The following is a 24,056-nucleotide window of genomic DNA, read 5'->3' as shown; positions in this document are numbered from 1 at the left end:
GTCATGGTGTGAGGCTGTTGATGTAAGAGAGGAGGCTTCTGACTGTTTTCAGTTGGTGGGTGTGGCCTTTCTGATGACGAGCATCTGTATTAGTGAGTATGGACTGGCAGAGGTGCGGTCTCCTCTCTGGGCTTTGAGTACTTCCTGCGATTAGGCCACAATTGGAGCCTTAAGCAGCAGATCAGAATAACAGCTAAATATTTCATCAAATTAATAATTCAGCAGCTACCATGGGAGGCAAACAGAGAGAGAGAGCGAGAGAGAGGTAGATGAGAGAGAGAGAGCGAGAGAGAGAGTAAGAGGAGAGGGTGATGGAGTGAGAAAGTGGGAGGAGAGGTTGAGATACAGAGAGAGATGTAGAAAGAGAAAAATAGAGCACCAAATCTGCAATCACATTCCCCAAGAAAGGCCCGGTAACCATAGTAACTAGAGATGACTGTCACATGATGCGGAGGAGTGGAGAGAGGGGAAGGCAGGGAGTGGTGGAGGGACGGAGAAGACCTATGAAGAGAAAGAGAGATAATAATCATGGACAGGAGAGTAAAGGACCATGTCGAGATGAGATTGAGTCGGATTCTGCATCGACTCAATTCTGTTTCATGTCAACATAAGCTAAAGGTCCTTCCCATCATGTGTGTGTGTTCCCATTATTTTTGATTGTGACGTAACACTATTTATGCCTAAAGGGAGAGTTATGACGGGTATACAATAGGGGGATGTGATTAAAGAGACAATACACTTCAAAATTAAAATTCTCTCATCATTTACTTAATGTTCAAAACCCAACTTAACTTTCTGTCTAATGTGAAACACAAAATAAGATGTTAAGCAGATGGTAAAGGGACATTCTACCTTACATCTCCTTTTGAGTAAATGATGAAAGAATTTTTGGGTGAATTATCCCTTAAGACTGACAAACGGTCATAGAAGGGTGCAGGGGAGACAATAATGAGGACCAGAGTGACAGTGTGAGAAATCAAGATGTGATTTCTCTTCTGCTGTTTCATCCTGCAACTATTACCTCAAGTGCAGAGAATGACCAGCGGAAGCCCATTTTCTTTCACATCAGAGTTGGCCGTGCTTTGCACAAATCAATGCATTAAGCGGTATTTGGCTTAATGAAACACCTTACATAGTGGCACTCTCCAGCTGAGTTATTGTAATGTACTGTTGATCCCAGTGAGCATCAGATGGAGGCCATTTACTGTATGTGGTAAATCCATTTTGTCTTTGTAGAGCTATATTGTGAAAGAAAAGTTCAACCAAAAATTATAATTCTCTCATCGGTTTCTCATCCTTATGCTGTCTCAAATTCGTATGACCTTCTTTCTTCTGTGGAACATAAATGAAGATATTTTGATGGAGATATCAAGTCAAGTCAAGTCAAGTGGTTTTCATTGTCGTTTCAACCATATACAGTTAGTACAGTACACAGCAAAACGAGACAACGTTCCTCCAGGACCATGGTGCTACATAAAAACAACAAAGGACCAACACAGGACCACATGAGACAACACAACGAAATAAAAATACCTATATAAAAAACCTATATATACCTATATAAAGTGCACGTGCAAACGTGCAAAAAGTACGGGACAGTACAACAAATTTCTGACAATGAACAGGACAATAGACAGTGCAGCGCCGACCAGTACTCAGTAGTGCAAAAAGATGACAGTTTCTAAAAATGTAAACATAACATACTATGAGATAGTGTTCTATGCACATAGCAGTTATTGAGGTAGCAGACAGTTATAAAGTGACAGTAATTAAAGTGCAACTCAGGACACGTGTGTGTCAAACCAGTCTCTGAGTATTGAGGAGTCTGATGGCTTGGGGAAGAAGCTGTTACACAGTCTGGCCGTGAGGGCCCGAATGCTTCGGTACCTCTTGCCAGACGGGAGGAGGGTAAAGAGTTTGTGTGAGGGGTGTGTGGGGTCGTCCACAATGCTGGTTGCTTTGCGGATACAGTGTTTTTTGTAAATGTCTTTGATGGAGGGAAGAGAGACCCCAATGATCTTCTCAGCTGTCCTCACTATCCTCTGCAGGGCTTTGCGGTCCGAAACGGTGCAAGTCCCAAACCAGGCAGTGATGCAGCTGCTCAGGATGCTCTCAATAGTCCCTCTATAGAATGTAGTGAGGATGGGGGTTGGGAGATGTGCTTTCCTCAGTCTTCGAAGAAAGTAGAGATGCTGCTGGGCTGCTGGGCTTTCTTGGTGATAGAGCTGGTGTTGAGGGACCAGGTGAGGTTCTCCGCCAAGTGAACACCAAGGAATTTGGTGCTTTTGACGATCTCCACAGAGGAGCCGTCGATGTTCAGCGGAGTGTGTTCACCTTGTGCTCTCCTAAAGTCAACAACCATCTCTTTTGTTTTGTCGACATTCAGGGACCGGTTGTTGGCTCTACACCAGTTTGTCAGCCGCGGCACCTCCTCTCTGTATGCTGACTCGTTCTTGCTGATGAGACCCACCACGGTCGTGTCATCGGCGAACTTGATGATGTGATTCGAGCTGTGCATTGCTGCACAGTCGTGAGTCAGCAGAGTGAACAGCAGTGGACTGAGCACACAGCCCTGGGGGGCCCCAGTGCTCAGTGTGGTGGTGGTGGAGATGCTGTTCCCGATCCGGACTGACTGAGGTCTCCCAGTCAGGAAGTCCAGGATCCAGTTGCCGAGGGAGGTGTCCAGGCCCAGCAGGTTCAGCTTTCCAATCAGGTGCTGGGAAATGATTGTGTTGAATGCTGAGCTGAAATCTATGAACAGCATTCGAACGGATGAGTCCTTATTGTCTAGGTGGGTGAGGGCCAGATGGAGGGTTGTGGTGATGGCATCGTCCGTTGAACGGTTTGAACGACACGCAAACTGCAGTGGGTCTAGTGAGGGGGGCAGCTGGGTCTTAATCTGCCTCATGACGAGCCTCTCGAAGCACTTCATGATGATGGGTGTAAGTGCGACGGGACGGTAGTCGTTGAGGCAGGACACTGAAGAATTCTTTGGCATGGGGATGATGGTGGTGGCCTTGAAGCACGTTGGAATGACAGCGCTGCTCAGAGAGATGTTGAAGATGTCGGTAAGAACATCTGCTAGCTGGTCTGCACATCCTCTGAGCACTCTGCCAGGAATGTTGTCTGGTCCAGCAGCCTTCCGTGGGTTGACTCTACGTAGAGTTTTCCTCACATCTGCCGTGGTAAGACAGAGCACCTGGTCGTTGGGAGGAGGGGTGGACTTCCTCGCCATCACGTCGTTCTGCACTTCAAACCGAGCGTCGAAGTTGTTCAGCGCATCTGGAAGGGAGGCATCTTTGTCACAGGCAACTGATGTTGTCCTGTAGTTGGTGATGGCCTGGATGACCTGCCACATGCGCCGTGTGTCACCGCTGTCCTGGAAGTGACTGTGGATTCTCTGGGCGTGTGCACGCTTTGCCTCTCTGATTGCCCGTGACAGTTTGGCCCTAGCTGTTCTTAGGGCTGCCTTATCGCCTGCTCTGAAGGCGGAGTCTCGGGACCTCAGCAGCGTGCGCACCTCCGCAGTCATCCACGGCTTCTGGTTGGAGCGTGTGGTGATGGTCTTGGAGAAAGTGATATGATGTGAATATATCCACACAATGCAGGTCAATGGGGACCAACACTTCCAAGCTCTAAAAAAGACATAAAGGCAGGATTGTGTGTGAAATTTTCAGTGTTTTTCCTGCATTGAAAGTTCTGTGAATGTCAGGAGACATTTAACTGTATTCATCTCACGTCCAGTGCTTTATAGGCACTAAATTCTTCTCTCATAACTTACACGTACATCAATGCGATTGAAGAATGCTTTCGCGTTATTGCTGCAGCGCACCTCAGCGTGCTCCAGAGATAAGACCACCAGAGCTCTGGGACAGTGCAGAGCGAAACTTGTGTGATTCAGTCGGGCTTCACGCGATATTGTGGCGGCCATCAGAGACCACAAAACGTATTTGACACATTTTAATTCTACAAAGAACATTCTATTCAAAACAAGGAGGAAGTCAAAACAATGGAAGAACAATGGTAAACTTTCATATAGGCAAACACAATTAAGAATGAAGAGGTTAAAACTTCCATGAATTATGTGCAAATTATTGTCAAATTTTCTTGCTGTTCTATCCTACTCCTGTAGATATTCTAAAGGTGACTTAAATCATTAGGCTTGCGTCCTGCTAAAGTAATCTAATTCTTGTTTAAATAAAATGTCCTTACAAATGCATGCAGTTACAGTCTGCAGTACCTTTATTACTGTTTGTGAGGCAAATTGATTTTGGCTAGTGAAAATGCTGAGTGGCTAATGACCTTAGAAAACTACTTGCCAAAGTGGCCAGTTAGCCAAAAAGTAAATTTCAAACCTTGTCTATAACCTATGCGAAAACAGACATGACTATGGCTGAGTCTCAAAACCTAGTCAGCTACCTCCCTACACGGCATTTTTGGGCACACTATGCACGTTCCGATTTGCTGCAACTGATGTCCTAATAGCCTGCGTGATGAAAATGGGAATATATGAGAACTAAAGAAATAAAAAGTGCAATGTAATTTATATATATATATATATATATATATATATATATATATATATATATATATATATATATATGGATATGCTTATTTTGATTTTGATTTTGGTCTGTTGTAGATCTGCAATAAGACTGTTTTTAGTAACAGTCTGCCTCATATACAGTTTATTAGGTCAAATCATCTCATCTTTGTGAGTCACTTTTCTGTCATCCCACTGGTGTTGCATAAAGTTAAGTGACAGATATGCTCATCCATTCAATATCCTAGAGTATTAGTATTAGTCAGTGCAGGCCTCAACATGACCTTACCCATTTGTTCAACACGGCCTTCTCCCTGCATGTTTGTGGAGTTGTGCAGCAATCTCTTCTGATGTTACAGTTATCATAAAGTTTAATGTAAAATGCAACATCACACACACACACGCACACACGCACACACATACACATTGTGGGGACTACATTATTTATTTTGAGATTGTGTAGGTTTGCTCTGGTATGGACAATGGTTTTAAATGTATTTGTTCATGTCTTAAAAAAACTTAAGTTTCATGACAGCATCTCTTTTGCCTCCTTTGAGCCCATTAGGTTCTAATAGAGGTCCTAAAGTGGACATCACTACTTTTGTTCATGCCCGAAATATCTGGGAGGGATTTGGTTTTTAGTGACCACATCTGTGCTTGCCATGATCATTAAACCTGTGGTTTTTGTACAGAGTATTCGTTGACTTGATGACAGACATGTGACTATTAAAAACAATAGCTGACAGCTTGTAGTAAAAAATAAAAGATAAACAACATATTTCATAAAAATATGCCAACTGATACAACTCTAGATCTTTACTGTTAGAGTCTATGTTGATTCTTACTGTACTTTACATCATACATACTCATATGAGAAATGCCTATAGATTAGTACTGTACTGATACAATTATAAAGTGATAAATCACAATTATTTTTCTACTACTGCATCTACATGTATTTATTTATGTGTATTTATATCATACAAGATCAGATTCTATGAGACACCAATGCCAGCAATTTGTGTGAATAGTGAAATTGAAAAATTACCTTTTCAGAATTTCATAGTATTTGGTATGACCTGCTTTTGCTTTAATGATGGTATGTACTTCACAAGTTTGTGAAAAATCAGATGATCCATGTTAGCCCAACATGATTTAAGAATGATCCACAGAGTTTCTTATGTGCTTAATGAAAGCTTAATGAGGCAGATACGACTTTTTAATCCCACTGTATATTGCAATGTTTAATGTATGAAGAGGTAGTTGGCGATACCCAGTCCTACTATGATGAACTAGCCAGTATTCTTATTGCGTATTGTGGTAACAATGCCAGACAGAGACAACATCATGTGGTGCCAACCAGCTACACCCTCAGCATTCGACATGCAGTCTCAGGAAACTACCATTTACTGCCAAATGACAGTTCCATTGTATATGCGTTTAGTAATTATGATGGGTTTGCAGTGCTCGCTTACAATGGTTTTTCCTAATACCAGGTGCAGAGTCAGGGTGTCTATAAGCATACTGTCTGTCATGCTGGGCTACTGACTGATCTGCAATTGAAATCTGCAGTGCGTTGAGTTCTCTCCTCACACTGTTTCCATAATAGGCCATAATGAATAACTATTATGTGTTTTTATGAGCCTGATCTAAATTCAATAGGCAATCACTCAGAAATCACATGCTCTTTTAGCGTTGTATACCCCCCCCCCCCTGTAAGAAAATGTATAAAACAGGAGTAGGTTGAGAGAATGAATAATGAGAGGCGTGACCAGTTTTGTGACATTAGTGACAGATATAACTGCATGAAGTGCACAGAGAGACAGGAACCAGGTGCAGGTCTGCTGATTCTGTCAGCAACTGTCAGCTTTTGTGGTTGGATTCTAGACTCTTTTTGTAATCAAATAAAAATGCATGGCAAAAATGCTCCCATTAGAAAGTATGCCCTGGGAATGGAGGTTTGTGGGGAGGCATATGAGGCATTAGCCATTATAAAGGCTCAAAGTTGTCTATCACTCTGGGCCCCAGTTCATGTCTTGTAATGCCCAGAAGGGTGTTTGTTGACGGTAATCCTCTGCCTCATGTTGTGCAACTTTAAAGGGATAGTTCACCCCAAAATGAAAATTCTGTCATAATTTATTGACCCTCATCTTCCAAACCTTTTTGACTTTTTTTTCTTCAGTGGAACACTGAAGGATACGGTTGCATCTTTTTCCATGCAATGCAGGAGAATGCTGATTGAGACTCTCATTCTACCTAACATCTCTTATTTTGTTCCACTGAAGAATGAAGAACTGGTTTGGAGCTACATGAGGGTGACTAAATGATTCACTTACTGTCATCCTTCGATTTTTAGATTAAATGTAATTGTTATTCATTCATTTTCTTCCTTTAATAATATAACATTTATTTTTAATTGATAAAAAATATCTTTGTTTTGTCTATTAGAAAAGAATGCAGTTTAGAGAATGGTGTGTGTGTGTGTGTGTGTTATAAGGACTCCAGAAGGTTCAGTCATGCTGAGTTCAGAGGACTTGCTCTCAAAGGTCACACTCACCAGGGAAGGAGGAAGGGAAGGCTCCCTTAGCCAATCATAAGGCCTCCTGCTGCTGATGTTGCCCTTGCTGCATCACCATGGAGATGGCAGAAATATCTGTCCCTATTGATAAGTCATATGGAAGACTATCTGATTCATACGGAATATATCTGATTGCACCTCTATAGTAGAGAAACTTTACACATACATTTTGCATTAACTGTGGATTAATTAGCAACAAGCTTGCTCATTATTCTCGCCATTTCAATTTCCATGCACCCATAATTTTTCTTTCCTCAGTGTGTGAACACTTTAGTCTTTCTCACATTTGAAACGGGAAAGGGTGCAAGACCGGCCTTCTTGAACTGCCCCCCATGTTTTAAACGGGAGTGATGTCATAAGGAGCGACAGAGGAAGTGAGAGCGAGTGAAGAATGAATAAGGAACCAGAAGTGAAGTCAGAATAGGATGATCACATGAAATCTGACAAATATTTTCAAAAATATTTTAGAGATGTATCAACCCTAGATAACTTTGGTCCTACCTCATAATATGTAGCTGTCTTCCACTACATTTCACAACTTCATCTCACTTTTCCTTCACCTTTTATTGAAAATGTATTTGCTTAATCGGTAATTTTGTCTTGTTTTCCATTTAACATATCTAAGCACCCTTTAAAGGCAGGATTGTATGTGACATTTTCAGGGTTTTTCCTGCATTGAAAATTCTGTTAATGTCAGGAGACTCGGAGCCACTGCCGAAGCAAGTCTTGTTTTCAGAGACTATACCTTGAATTATATTTATTTTTCTAAGGCAATATGTTTCTTTGTGTTTTTTTTTTTTTTTTTTTTGCATTTAGATATGACCTATACATTTCAAGATAGGCCTATATTCTCTGAAAACAAATCCTCTATCTTTGGCAATTTTGCTTCTCAAGTAAATTTATCCTGTTTTAAGGGGGTTTTTATATTTTCACTTGGAAAAAAAAGCAAGACAATATACTTAATAAGAAAATATCTTTTGCTGTTTTTTTAAGGGATGATCAAATAAAGATGGTGAAAGATATTCAATTAACAGTTTTCTTAGACAGTCAGTTAAATGTGTATCTTGCGTGCGTTTGTGCGTGTGTGGATGTCTATCTCTGCATCAGATTTCACTGTAGAAAAAAGTCTAATCATCACAGGAAGCACACCATGGAGAATAGCAACAAAGGGATCAGCATCCCCCTCATACACATACATACCCATATTGTGTGGTCATTGCTTTAGCTAAATGAGTTACACTGCCTTACACTGTTGGCTCAGAAAAACATAATTTAAAATATAAGGATGTTTGGTTTGAGTTTTGCCCTTAACTATCCACAAATACAACAGTAAATGGTTTTGGTTCAGCTAAATACATAGATAATATTAATGTAGTTATCCAATTATAAGTTAATAAAAAACAAAAGCCTACAGCTCAAAAACACATAAAAATGTCTCCTCAATGTTCCTCACTTTGAATTGGAACAATGCTGCAAACACTTTATGCAAACGAGGAGCAGCTAAAGCTGAATAATAACAATAATGTGTCACTTAGTTGATAGAGCTAGAGAATAGCTGATTCTGTTATATCCTCCCTTCCGCTGTGCTCTCTCATTCTGCTCTTGTGTAAGTTTGTAGAACCCCAAAGTTGTTATGCAAAGATAACCGACCAAAGAGGTTTTCTATTTTTAGCCAAAGCTAGCTTATAAAAAGGGCTTTATAAAACACTCAGTGGATGCAAAGAGTTTACTTACAGCAATAAACAATTTGACGATTATCCTATATTCAGTGCAGTCATTTAATCCCCATGTAGCCTGACACATTAATTTTATTGCCCAAAATGTACTTTTATAGCTCAGGAGGATTAATTGGGTCTGTTCCAGAACATAGTGAGCTTTCTCACTGTCTCCTGCCTACATAGGCAGCTGTCTTCTATGGCAGCATCCTAATTGAAATGGAGCCTCATAAGAGAGCGATTTGGAACACTCTACAAAGGCGGCAACTTCACGCGTCATTCAAATAGCGCTCCTTATGCGCTGCGCACAAGAGGCTCGACTCGCATCTGATTTCAATACGGGTTATGCGACAGGAACAGTGCAATAGGCTAATGAGCATAAATACACATAGCACACACACTTTTTAGATAGAAATATTAATATTTCTATCATATTAAAAAGATTATCAACAATTTTATTTTTATTGAATGCATTATAAGTAGGCTATATTTATAAATCAAAATTTCTCTTGCGTCATTCACCATCTTGGATTTATTTTTTCCACCGTTTATTACAGTGCATTCTGGGATCGCCTAGTCGGAGAAGGATACATGTGATGCTACCTTCGAATTTGGCCAAAATTAGATATCTTAGCATGCAGCATAATTAAAGATACCTACGGTTTGGAACAGCCTTCGTGTCAAAAGTCAAGTCAAGTCAATTGTATTTGTATAGCGCCTTTCACAACACACATCGTATCAAAGCAGCTTTACAGAAGATCAGGCATTAACAGACAATAAAACTGTAATGTCTATTATGTCGATGAATCATCATTGTGTAATTTGATAAAATACGATTGTTAATCGTGTTTAAAAATAAGTAATTAAATAATAATTGTATTAATAACCCCAGTGAGAAAGCTGTAGGCGACTGTGGCAAGGAACACAAAACTCCATAAGATGTTGATTAATTGAGAAAAATATCCTTGGGAGAAACCAGACTCACTGTGGGGGCCAGTTCCCCTCTGGCTAACATCATGAATATGATGTAAATATTACTTATGTATAGTTAAAGTCATGGTTTAAAATTATTAAACTAAGTAAGTGTTAAGGGTCAGTGTTTAAACATCGATTTTGTTTGAACTGTAAGATTAATGATTAATGACTAATGTCTTTGAAGTCCATTCTGGATTAACTGCAGAAGTTCACATAGATGCAATTGTCCTTGTAAATTGGCTGATGAAGGCTTTTGTTGGCAATTGTTAGTCTATGCATTCCATTTCAAGATCGTAGTCAATCAATAGTTCGAGGTGATGCAGGCAGAGATCAGGGATGTGAAACGCAGTTCAAGCTGGCCAGTAATTTCGGTGACGTTCGGTGTGGTCCATCCTAAATCCAAGGTCCAGACAAGCATATGGAGTATCCCATGTCTTATGATTGGGTTGGCATCAGTTCATCCTCTAAAGTCCATCAAAATAGACTGAAGTGATGTTTGGCTGGCACCGGCTGCATTTAGTCATCATCATTCAACGACATGTAGCAGTGGAGTCCAACATGAATCAGGAATGGTGCTGGATCCAGCCGGTTCTGGTGACCTCAGGACAGGAGTCCCGAGGTTGAGACAGGGAAACAAATAAAATGATATAAGCATAGATGCCATTCAATTTATTGCAGTGTTATAAATCATGATCAATGTTTCTACTTTCTGGTTCCGGCAGACCTAACTAAAGCAGCCTAATTGTGGGTTGGAGTATAAATTAGCTGTATGCCTGGCTAAATAGATGAGTGTGTCTGCATCTCGAGCAGTGTTAGGGAGACTATTCCATAGTTTAGGAGCCAAATATGAAAAGGATCTTCATCCTTTTGTGGATTTTGATATTGTAGGAACTATTAACAGGCCCGATTTTTTCGATCGTAATGAACGTGATGGAATATAGCGTGGTAGAAGGTCACTTAAATACTGCGGAGCTAGACCATTCAAAGCTTTGTATGTAGTTAACACATTTTATTAATTAATACAGAATTTAACAGATGTAGACAATGTAACGATGATAAAATGGGGCTAATATGATCATGTTTATTGGTTCTCGTTAGCACTCTGGCTGCTGCATTTTGAACCGGAAGCGTAACAATGATGCCTTAAAGTGTTGCCTCTGAAGGAAGTTCACTAGGTTTTGTAACAGACAAATTGAGTTCTCAGTTATTTTTCATTGAAGCATTATCTTTGACTCAGATGTTCCTAAAAATTCTTTAGAGGAATAAAAATGTACACAAATTAGACAGTTGTTGAAGTTAACAATGCCAGTTAACAATGACAGCGATTAAATCTTCTGGTTGCAGCCTCCACTCCCATTGACTGTCACTGCATTGTGTAACTTAGTTGCATAAAGTTGAACTCTTCTCAACATCGTTTCATTGGCAACATTGCTGTCACTCATGTCACCAAAACAGTTATGATGGTGACTTTGTCAGTGTGAACAACCCTTAATGTAGAAAGCATAGCTCAGATCATTTGGTCTTGCAAGAACTTAATGAGAAATGTTTGATTTAATATTGAAATCTTTGATTTTGATTGCAAATATGAGCATAGGTTATTACATAGTTAAAGGGGTAATTCACCCAAAAATAAAAATTTGCTCATCTTTTATTCAAACTCATGCCATCCTAGATGTGTGACTTTCTTCTGCTAAACACAAATTAAGATTTTTAGAAGAATATCTCAGCTCTGTAGGTGCAGTGCAAGTGAATGGGTGCCAATATTTTGAATCTCCAAAATACAAATTCAGGCAGCATAAAAGTAATCCATAAAACTCCAGTGGTTAAATCCAAGCCTTCAGAAACAATATTATAAGTATGGGTGCGAATATGATCATTATTTACGTCCATTTTTACCATAAATTATCCTCCCTGTCCAGTAGGTGGCCATATACACAAAGAATTCAAATTGGCAAAAACAAATGAAGAAGAATGTGAAAGTGAAAGTGCAAGAGGAGATTGATAGTAAGAAAAGACTTAAATATTGATCTGTTTCTCTCCCAGACTTATCATGTCACTTCTGAAAACACTTAACAAATGGAGTCATATGGATTACTTTTATGCTGCCTTTATGTGCAATTTTGAGCCAAACATTTTTGGTACCCATTTACAAGCATTGTAAAGACCTACAGAGCTGAAATATTATTTTTTAAATCTTTGTGTTCAGCAGGCATAAACATCTGGGATGGCATTAGAGTGAGTAATTTTTATGAGGATAATTAAATGAGGAGATAATTTATGGGTGAACACTCCCTTTAAGATCACATCTGAAACTCTCCAGGAGACACATGTTAGGGGGTTTTCGTCTGTTTGCAATATCTTTGATATTTGTTTTTCTAAATAAGAGTGCACTAGATGGACATATTTGTTAGTTGTGCCATGTCTCTTGCAGGAGCACCACATTTTTGATGCTGTATCAAATTAAAAATATGCACCTCGAGACACCTGTGTACTTATTTCTAGCTTTTTCAGACTAAACACCCTCATAAGATTACTGGGGTCTCTTTCTCCAGAGAAAAATCTGAGAAGCAGGAGACTTAAGCAAAAGTTTCCATTTCTCCATTTCATCTCACTGCTTTCTACGAGAAACATTTAAATATATCGCATTGTGATTTTCTTCCCTTTTAGTAGAGCGATTCAGCCTAATGTGTTCATAAGTCTCATTATCACATTAATGGATGTACGCCTGTTTATGTGCTCTTTTAACAGGCTGATGCGAAGATGGTGTGTGATGTCGTGAGCCGTATGGAAGATACTGAGCCCTACTCCCCGGAACTGTTGTCTGCCATGATCCGATTGTGGTCTGACTCAGGCATCCAGGAATGCTTCAGTCGTGCCCGCGAGTACCAACTCAACGACTCCGCCCAATAGTGAGTAAGGCACTGCTGGGAAGTGCTATTAGTGCTTTTACACTTCATTAAGAAAGCATTCTGCCTAAATATGCCAATATTTTATTATATCACACTGTAGTCCTGTTAATTTAAGAGAAGTTTCCATGGGGTATAGGTTTTATCGACTGCAAATTAAACTTTTTCAGCAGCATCAAAAGTATAATATTCATAATCGCTCTTTCCAATTTTTGTTTTAGCAGGTTGCTTTTAGTGTATGACATGAGCCAAGACATAAGAACACACTCCAGGGGGAGAGATAAATTCACAGATGTAATTACAGTATCCGCTGATGTAAGGTCTTGAGTTTGTGCGCGTATGTGTAATAGCATAGAAAGTGTTTAGTCAGCATTATATTTGGATCTGACGTGGTTTACTCTTCTAGTCTGGGAAGCCTGTCCTTGTGGGAAGTAATATTTAGATGAAGACAAATTACTTGCTTGCAGATCAACAGTGTAGATTATATTTCTAAGAAGGAAATGTGGGCAGGGGAAATGCTTTAGGGTGCTAAAAAAGGACTTCGCTGGAAAGGTTGGGGAGACATTTTTCTATTACATTATTTGCATATAAACATCAGCAAGTTTTTCACAAGTATTCTGCCCTCTGTTAAGCCCAGTACATCTCATGAATAACCCTCAGTAACTCTTAAAAACAAAACAAAAACACTTTTCTAATGGTGTTTGAAATACCTTACAAAATTTCAAATTCAACTGCAACTGAAATTCCAAATGAAATACTAAAATAGCAAATTTGTGAATAATTGCTGTCTGGAACTGGGAGAAATGAATTTTATAGTTGACAGATTTATCTTGCATTAATATTGCCACATTCAGCTTTAGTAGCCTGTTCAGCTATGGTGACCTTGCTGGATTTTGAAAGCTCGGACTCTTCAATTTGAATATAATTTGCAAAAGATGCTGTGAATGTACACCTTCAAGAACAAGGTCCTTTCCTTTCACAACCCTGCAATTGTTTGTACTGTCTGCTTACATACTTATCTTTATCCGATGACCCATTTAGTCACACTGTCTACAGTACATTCTACTGTACACCGGTGTTTCCTACAGAATACAATTTTTGCAGTACGGTAGCCCCTAAAGCACTTTTGTAATTTTTGCATTTTAAAGTAGTTTAAAAAACCTCCACCATTAATTGCAACTAAACTCTTTTGTTATTTATCTTCAACTACATGTTGTAATATAAACATCCAGTCTGTGAGTCAGATATTCAGTAATCACTTCAGTATTTATCCATGTCTTTTTACCTCATACACAGTATTTTGCGGTGAGGTGTAGATTCAGTGGAGGAGAATATTGGTGTAGGAAACATTGCTGTACACCTGTGTTTATGTTCCCTATCTGTCACTCACTTGACGTTGTGTCGATGTAGTGACACTAAGGGTTTGCACTTGGGAGCCCCAAACACCTCAGATTTTTGAGAAAAGGCCAATGGGAATTGGCGAGTGGAATTTACTCCCCTGGACAAACAGGTATAAAAGGAGCTGGCTCACAACCACTCATTCAGATTTATTTTTCAGAGCCGAGCGGTTAATTCAAAGAGGCTGAATTCCACTGCCGGTTCATTCACCTATGCATGCTGTTGGATTTTTGGTGCATTACAGCAGTTTCTCGCCCTTGTGCACAGATTGAGTGCAGCGAACGCCCCAGGGCACGTCGACAGCCTAACAGAGTATATACAGTATTCTTGCAATAAAGGAGTATATTTTCTCTAAAAGAGTGGTACCGATGGAGAGCGTCTTTTTAAAGATGCCTTTCCATCTGTGTTTATTTCCTGGTTGCGGTTGCTACCTCTCCGCCTCTGACGGCCACGATCGCTGATGCAGAAACGCATTTTGGTGAGCGTCCAGCATCAAGATTGGTTTGTGGCAGTGGACCTGAATGATGCGTACTTCCACGTCTTGGTTTTACCCTCGGGCACAGGTCCTTTCTGCAGTTTGCCTTCGGGGGCCTGGCGTACCAGTAAAAGATCCTTCCCTTCGGTCTGTCACTGTCGCCTCGTGCCTTCACGAAAGTCAAGAGGCAGCTCTTGCCCTGTTAAGGGAAGTGGGGATTCGCATCCTCAATTATCTCAAGACTGGCAGATTCAAGCTCACTCTCGAGACTTGTTGAGTGCGCACAGAGACCTGGTGCTCGGGCACCTCAGCCGGTTGGGGTTTGGGTCAACTGGGAAAAGAGCAAGCTCTCCCCGGTTCAGAGCATCTCTTTTCTCAGGATGGTGTTAGACTCAGTCTCTATGATAGCGTGCCTTATGACCCTGAATGTCCTTCTTCCTTAGCCCTGTGGCAGGCGAATTCAGCTGAGAAATTCGATGCCGGCCCAGTATGTACTGGGGTAGGTGCTCCAAATGTGCTGGTTGTCCGTGAGTAACCCCGCTTGATATATCTTCCGTGGTATGGTTTCCCCGTTGGTAAACCCTCATCTTCCTTGGGATGACAGGTACATTTTGAATGTCAAAATAAACCTCTCTCATCAGTTACTGTAAAGAAAGGTGTTCTCAAATCTTTTTTGAATTTGTAGAGAAATATTCTTATGGCCTGTTCTCCCACAACATGGGTACAGTATAGTACACTGGCTTCCACATTTCTTTAGACTTTCGGCTTGTCTGTCCTGTCCTGAGGCCCATCGAACAATTAAATATATCAGGAGACATTTCAGAGCACATTCTGACTGGCCTCTGATCCATGAGGCACGGCAGCGGCCTTCTCCTTGAGTCTGCACCAGAGTGGGATATTGTAATAAATCTCTCTTAGCCGAGAGCCGTATCGTCATCTGTTCTCTGGAAAGCTTTTCCATCGTTGTCTTAAACTTCCACTATTTCTGCCCTTCTTCCTCTCTCTTTCTCTCACACTTGCCTCCTACTCTGATATCGCTCACTTCAGAACCACCTTTATGGCCCCTCCACTTTTTCCTTAGCTACAGTAGGTCATCCAGTGCATTTTCATGTAACCAACATATAAGTGTTTATTTGATAAAATATTAAACTCAATAAAAAAAAAGTCAAATCATATTTTGGAAATCACAACTTTGGTTTGAGCTGTTGTTGCTATTTTTGCCATGATTTGTCAAAAGCTGGACATTTTCGTGAAAAATCTAAATGTTTCCAAAATGTTTTAAAATGACAATAAAAATGTTTTTGTTGTCAATAAATTAATAGATTTTTTTAATTTCTTCAGTATCACTTCCCAACCTGTTAAGTCTTTTGTAAAATCACTTTAAATAAAATAGCAAGTTCCTTCATGAAATCTAACTCAAGGAAATGGGAAAAAATACTGCACAAACATCAGTATTAGCAATGAATTTTATGAATTATTTTCGGTTTTGTGGTATTAAAGGCCATTCACACCAAACATGCCTTGGTGCCAATTCTGATTTTTTTTTTTATATAAACATGCAAAGTCTTTGACCATTATGCTGTGCCTTGCTGTTTTTGTAGTGTCTCGCACAGGAGTGTCACGTTTTTTTTTAGACACTGTGTCAACTTAAAAGAACATTTAAACTTTATAAATGCATCTCTTGACACTAGCATTCTGTTATATTGGTTGCGCTGAACTGCCTGAATGTCTCTTTAGTTGTCACATTAAAACGCTACATTCTGTTTGATAAAATGACAGAAATCAGTTTGATAATAGCGATATTTATCAAAAATAACTGAAGTTGACATCCTGTAAGCTAACTCTCAATTCCTTACTGAGCAATAGCTAAATTTAGCTTTTTATTTCCATCCTTTTAGATTCCATCCTCTTAGTCATCCTGTTATTTTCTTGCAAGTTTGTAAATAAAGATGTCATAATTAATAAAGTGCAAGTGCCTGAGCTTGATCACAGCATATTTCTGAAAGCCTGGTATACCCTTTTATAGAAATAGTGCCCTAAATTACAACTTGAACATAATTACTTTTTTTTCACAGTTGCACAGTTCAAAAGGTACAGCATATCAGGAATGAGCAAACCATGTTCTTCTCGGTTTGTTCCTGCTCTCTTAAATTTTTCAATATAAGAAAATGTCTACTAATTTCATTTCTTCTGTAACTTTTTCCCATAATAGAGCTTAAGAGAATTTTATTTCAGCTCATTACATTTCTTGTTATACACATTTAAATTCTGACGCATAAAGTCGCAATTGCCTAGGGTTAATTCTTGCCAGAATTGTTTCTTTTGCGTTCACATTACAGCTTGGTAGCTCTTGTAGTTTTCGTGTATTTCAACACAGCACAGATTTCACCTTAATTCTTGACATTTCTAGAGTGCATATATATATATATATATATATATATATATATATATATATATATATATATATATATATATATATATATATATATATATATATATATATTTTTTTTGTTATTGAAGTTTAGGACAGTAAGCTGACATACTGTGAATAATATTCCACGTAATATACTTTGAGAGTAACCATCAGTGGCTTTTCAGACAGATTTAACAGTTTCACATTAGATAACTCATATTTTTTGTGGTTGTAATACACTGAATTACTGTCATGATCAAAATAACCTGGATCCTGGCAATTAGGTAATTTGTCATTGTCAAAAAACTTTCGAGAAAAGATTAATGTTGGTGTAGTTCACCCAGTTGCAAACCGATTGAAAGGAAGCAGGAAGCCTTCAAAGGAATATTTCTAATCAAAAAGGAAAATGTTGTCATCTTATGCACATCATATATGTCATTCTGACTCAGTATTATTTTTAATTTCCTCCATCAAACACTAAAGGAGCTGATTCATGATTGTGTTTAATCTGAAAATGGTGCTGTTAGAAGCATCACACCTGGTTTGACTTATGCTAAACAGCACTAGTTTACTTGACCAGTCGTAGCAAGTTTGAATATTCTCAACCACAAATGAGATTTGACAGCTACAGCTCTCTTGGGGATAGACTATGCAAACTGGTCTCTTAGAATCACTTTAACTATATTTTTGCTAAAATAATTTTTACAAGACTCGTTGTACATATCAAGGCAGTTTCTTGGTGAAATAAACACTAGAGGCGCTACAACAACGGCTTTTATTTCCATTCATACAAATCATGTGTCAAAGAGCAGATTATCAGTTCAAAAACACTTTTCACCCTGTTCCTCACACAATTCTATTTTATGACATCTAAATACTTTTCATATACATGTAGAGCATGACTTGTAAGATGGTACATTTTAATTTTGGCATTACATAACCAACTATATTTACAAGATTGTTCAAATGTGATAAAACTGTCTGGTAGCAAAACTGGTGGACTGTTTTTCAGCCTAAAGGGCTGAAAAACAGACTATTGAGCGCACCTGAATATAAGCCGCACCCACTGATTTTTAAATAAAATATTATTTTGAACATAAATAAGCCGCACCTGTCTATAAGCCGCAGGTGCCTACCGGTACATTGAAACAAATGAACTTTACACAGGCTTTAACGAAACACGGCTTGTAAATAGGCTTTAACGAAACACGGTGTGGCAGCGGGGGCGTGGTCAAGCACCCGTCCGGGAGAGAAAAGCGGTAAGGGCGCTTACGCCGGAGCTAAATTATGTCTAACACCTGTGTCTAATTTCAGTAAGCATGGGGAGAGCGGCATAAAAAGGCAGCAGCCACAGAGCTGAGAAAGTGACACACGTCAGTCTAGTGTTGGCGCATAGAAGAATTGAGAAACTTTATAAAATTGATTGTAAACATTGCTGTGGCCATTAAGCCTTACTTGGAACGTCAAGTGCTCTGCTGAAAACTGTCACACTGGTGCCCGTGTGACAGTTTTCCCAAGAAGGACACGTGAAGCAGGGCACTTGAAATTAGACACCGGTGTTAGACATAATTTAGCGCAGGTGTAAGCGCCCTTACAGCTTTTCTCTCCCGGACGAGCGCTTGACCACGCCCCCGCTGCCACACACGGCTTGTAATAAAACATATGCAGTAAACAGTAGCCTACCAAGTCATTGGTCACTATCTTCCTCGTCCTGTGCACTGAAACCACTTAAGTCATCTCCTTCGGTGTCGGAGTATAGCCTCAGATTTAGTTGTCTTTTTGCACTAAGTCAATTCCTCACGGTGCTGTTTCCAACGTCTTATCATCGACTCATTAAGACCAAGCTCCCGTGCAACAGCTCTATTTCCTTTTCAACAGCCAGATCAATCGCCTTCAACTTGAAAGCAGCATCATATGCTTTTCTCCATGTCTTTGCCATGGTGAGGGTGACAAAATGACTACCGTAATCAGAATGATGGGAAGTTTGAGCGCGCTCGATTTAATCTAAACAGTAAACAAAAACAGTTGTTTTGACCTTAACCCGTTCGGCAATTTCATTGGTCTAATGAAAGCTTCATCCTGCCAAAAAAAACTGAGCACGTCACAGAATTTTTTATTTTTATAAAAATTTGAAAGCGGGAAAAATCCATATATTAGCCGCGTCATTGTATAAGCCGCGAGGTTCAAGGCGTGGGAAAAAAGTTGCGGCTTATAGTCCGGAAATTACGGTAGTCAACGTTATCGACAACGTCCGCAATAACAAAAAAAAATCTACAAAAATGTTCGTTGTCGGATAGTCTTTTAATCTCATTTAACGTAAATTCGCGCCTGATTTAGGAGAGGAAGAATTACACAGTTTACAGTCCAGATGAACTCTAAACATTCCAAAGAATTTCTTTGATGTAGATCGCAAAGTATGTGGGAATTATAGTGCAAAAATACAAAATAAGTAAATACAGAAGCACATTCGTTGTGGAATAAATGTAGCTGGAGCTGCCGCTCTGAAGCAAAACTTGCATGTCGAGCATCTTTAACCTGTTGATACACACCCTTTTTGAGCACAAACCATGACAATGACATACCTGAACTTAAATGGTTGTATTTACTGGACCCTTTGGAGTATGGACACAGTTGTAGTATATTTTGAAAGACACTTTAAGCTGTATTTCCCAAGTTTCAGAATTAATATATGTTGTTATTTTTTTAAGTTAGAGAAGCTGAAGTTTATATTAAATGGAAATATATTGTGCTGAACATGTTTTTATAATCTAAAAGAAAACAATAATAAAAGTGCCAAGACAACACAAAAATACAATGTTCTCAAAGCCACAAGTCAAAAGAAGTTATGTTTCAAATCTGAAGATGATCTAACAAAAAATGAGAAACAAAATGTTCTCTGTAAAATCGATGCTGGTGTACAGAGTAAAATTAAGGCTCCACCTTTCAAGACCACACAAAATCTGACTGCACTTCTCGGCTATTATGAATTTTAAAAATAGACTTTGGAGACACGCTCATTTTGTTTATGAGACTCTAATATATAAGATAATATACATTTTTACAACATGAATGCTGCTCAGATTGCATAGTTTGTTGAATAAAGATGACAAAGGGTAAATCTTTCAGGCGAGATCTCATGTAAACAATGGAAAATATCAATAATTCTCAGATTTATCACTTTTATGGACAAAAAGTGCTATTGGATGTTTTTCAATGAACGCTTGACAAGGAAAATTGACCCAAGTGTGGCAAACAGGATAAATCTGGCGATCGTGTTTTCATAAATGTATGAAGTCCCGTTTTGATATTGCATGTTTTCATTTGTACTCCTGGCACAAATAACTGAATTTCTGTTTTTGGAGCATTGCTATCATGAAACAGAGATTGGATATCAATGTTGAACCCTTAGACCTTTGAAAAGATGTAAAATTTGTTAACATTCATTATATTTATAGATGGTAAATTATATATTAAACGTAAGCAGAGTGACGTCACCACTGCATGTGGGGAATTGTGTATCAACAGGTTAAAAGAAACATCCCAGCTTTACATCTTAAATGCAGATATATAAAAATTTTGGGGGAATTTTGATATTTCAACCTCAGTTTCTATAATACATCTATAATACTCTGTGTACACAAAACGGATACACTCAGGACCTTCAGGACAAAAATGTCCCCATTGAAACCCATTATATTGCAATATTTGATCCTTGTGCCATTAAACCATAAAATCATGAATTCCATGATATTATGCTTTAATTCCGGAGCCCTGGCTTCAACATTTTTATTTCTTATATTTTCCACGAGATGGTGCCATCTTTCTCATGTTTAGCCTATGGAGAAAATACATGCTTTTTTCCTACTTTGTGGCTGCTGTATTATAGAGTACTGCAGACCAATTGAATATATGATGCAGCTAAAATTGTGTGGGTGTGTTTGTATGGATGTCAGAGTGTGTTTTGCAAGTGTGTATTGAGAAATGTGTGTGTGTATGTGTGTGTGTAAAAACAACAGTGGCATTATGTAAACAAACTGGCATTTAAAGGGTTAAAATCCTGAAAATTAATGAATATTTGGAAGTTAAGATCAGGACGATGATGTTGGTTAAAAAAAAAATTATCTAATTGAAAGTGGTTATGGCAGTTTTTTGACGTAGACAGTTTTATCCTCTAAGGACCTCTGAGTAACTTTTTGAAAAATGACACACAAGGGTTAAAAATAAAAATATTTTTAAATATCTAAAAATCCTTTAAAAAAATATGCATTCACCTGAGAAGCAGCATATGAGATATTTAGACTTGCTTTTAGAGAATCGATCTTGAATATAAGTATATTTTGTTTTTACTGCACTCAGAATTATAACCAAGTGAAAAAATACACTTATATACAAAATACACTTCTATTTAAGATACATTCTCTTAAAGCAAGTCTAAATTTTTTATATGTTGCTTCTCAAGTAAATATATCTTGTTTTAAGGATTTTTAGACCATTTTAAATGGAAAGACAAAATCACTTGATAAAATAGGATTTTTTGCAGTGACTAATCAGACATCACATATGGCTTTCAGATATAAAAGTCATACACATCTGGAATGGCATGAGGGTGAGTAAATGATGAGAGAATTTTCATTTTGGGGGGAACCATCTCTTTAAGTAGTTACTCATACATGCTTTTATGACACTTTCGATTAAGATCAGGTTGAAGGTTCTTTGGGTTTTTTTTTTACCACACCGTGGGCATTTCACCTCAAAAATGCCTCACTGTGTGAAATCAGCCATGTCATTTTCATGTGCCTATAAGTGGAAAACAACTTCAATTTTGGTGTTTCTCTCACACAAATTTATCTTATAGCTTTAGGAGTATTGGTATATAGCAAACTTGATATATGGACTACTTTCAGGGTGATTAAAAAAAAAAAAATGTGTGGTCTTTAAGCTTGGCAGCATAATCACCATCCATTTTGATTTTATGGGGGAAAAAAACAGCTTGGACATTTTGCCTTACATCTTTTGTGTTTAACAGAAGAACATATAGTTCTATTGTTGCAGAATTTTCATTTTTGGGTGAACTATTCCTTTAAGTACTTATCAGACTATCAAACAGCACTGATTCTAGAGGTTATGTCTCCCTCATTTCTTTCCATATCACCTTAACCCCATCTCAGACTTCCTCAAGAATTAGAGGATTGGCCCATTGTAGTTGTCCTGCAGCACCTAGACCATTTTTCCACTATATTAAATCTGCCCTAACCTCCTGATAGTTCTTCTCCTGAACATCTTTCAGTTTCTCTCTCTCTGATGGAGAGCAGGAGACAGCAGGCAGGCTACTGAGAGGTGTTGCCAGGCAAAGCACTCAAGTAGCAGCAGGAAACAGAGGGAGGGTGGAGGGAGACCAGAGAGGAAGAAGGAGAGATGGTGTATGAGAGAGTGAGAAAGAAAGAGCAGGGGGGGGGGGTTAGAGCTGGCAAGCAGCCTGAGTGGTAGAGAGATTAATGTTTCCCATACTAAAAGGAGAGAGAGACGTGAAGAAACCTAAAGCACAACAAGCACCCCGCCCGCACATCCATTAGTCCTTAAACGACAGAGTAAAGTCCACACATAGTGTCATCATATCTATAAAAGATTTACAATAATACATGCAGCTACTCCCAAGAACACCATCAGGGCATTGAGTGCACATGAGCTAAAAAAAAAAATTAGCACTGCAGTGAATTTCAAAATTTGAGCACATACACATTTACTAATTTATCAGAAATGGTACATTGCACAGAGTTCTGTTGTTTTTATATAAAGCTAATTATAATTACTATAGAGTAACCCTTAAATCCAATTAAAGGGTTTGTTCACCCAAAAATGAAAATTCCCTCATCATTTACTCACTATCATGCCATCCCAGATGTCTATGACTTTCTTCTGCTGAACACATTTGAAGAAAGAGAAAAATATCTTTGCTCAGTAGGTCCTTAAAATGTGGATGGTGATCCAACCTTTGAAGCTCCAAAAAGAACAGACAGTCAGCATATACAACATCCATATGACTCCACTTGTTAAATTAATGTTGATCGATTTTGTTGCAAAAATAAAAAAAAAAAAAAAAAGTACATTTTGACTATAAATCATCGCTTCTAGTCAGCAGCAGTACGTGCGCAGGGTTTGGGAGTAACTAAATACATGTAATGGGGTTACGTATTTAAAATACAAAATATAAGTAACTGTATTCCACTACAGTAATGAGGAATAAACTAATGGCATACGTTACAAATTACATTTTACAGCATGCATTCTAGAATCTGTAGTGAAGTACATTTGAAAAGTAACCCTCCTAACACTGTACGTTCATGGTAATGTAATCGCGTTGGCATACCCGGAAGAAAGGTACTGTTTACAACTGAGTAGGAGGAACGCTGTACAGAAGCTTTGTAGGTTTTGGTTTGATTTGTAATTGTATCTGTTTATTTACTCACAGAGGTGCATTTGTGTGCTCATCCTGGATGTGTCAACCGAGACGAAAACGTGAGATAACGTCCGTAACATGCCAACACGAATATGTCACGAGAGACCGCATGAATGTCCCCGAAGAAAGGTTTTGGCAGATTCAGCTCACATTTAGGGACAATTTGGTATTCAATACCAAAATATTATTATATTACCCTGCTTGATCACATGGAAATGACAGTGACAGTGCCACTGTGAACAACATTTTTGTAAAATACATTTCCTTTTTGGTTCCTTACACATAATCTCAACAGTTCCAAGATGAAATGTTCACTGAGTGGCACTAAAAGCGAATACAGTTTTCTCCCAAACAGATGAGGTTTTTAAGGTTAATGCTCAATGAAGTTTTAAATAAACAAAACCTACCCCCCTACCCTAAAACATAAAGCTAACGGAAAGTGTCATAAAAACAAATGTGATAAAAAGCATATGAGGCTTTTGAGGTCAATGCTTTTTCGAGGTTTAAATCAACATAACTTAGTTCCCAACTCTAAACTCTAAACTTTAACCTAACTGATTGTAACATAAAAGCAAATGTGAAATAAACGCAATTGC

The 24,056-nt window shown here is 38.6% G+C and overlaps 1 protein-coding gene across 2 annotated transcripts in view; it reads left to right on the top strand.

Annotated features, from left to right (window-relative positions):
* Positions 1–24,056, top strand: part of LOC127661429 (guanine nucleotide-binding protein G(o) subunit alpha) — a 146,748-nt gene that overhangs the window by 83,923 nt on the left and 38,769 nt on the right. For both annotated transcript variants that reach the window (XM_052152136.1, XM_052152135.1), the window contains exon 4: positions 12,560–12,720. In XM_052152136.1, the coding sequence (XP_052008096.1) occupies positions 12,560–12,720 (161 nt within the window). The remainder of the gene's footprint in view (positions 1–12,559; positions 12,721–24,056) is intronic.

This window comes from Xyrauchen texanus, chromosome 21, assembly GCF_025860055.1.
Source record: "Xyrauchen texanus isolate HMW12.3.18 chromosome 21, RBS_HiC_50CHRs, whole genome shotgun sequence".
NCBI lineage: Eukaryota > Metazoa > Chordata > Actinopteri > Cypriniformes > Catostomidae > Xyrauchen > Xyrauchen texanus.
Note: the sequence above shows the minus strand (reverse complement) of the source record. Positions and strands in the feature narration are given on the sequence as shown.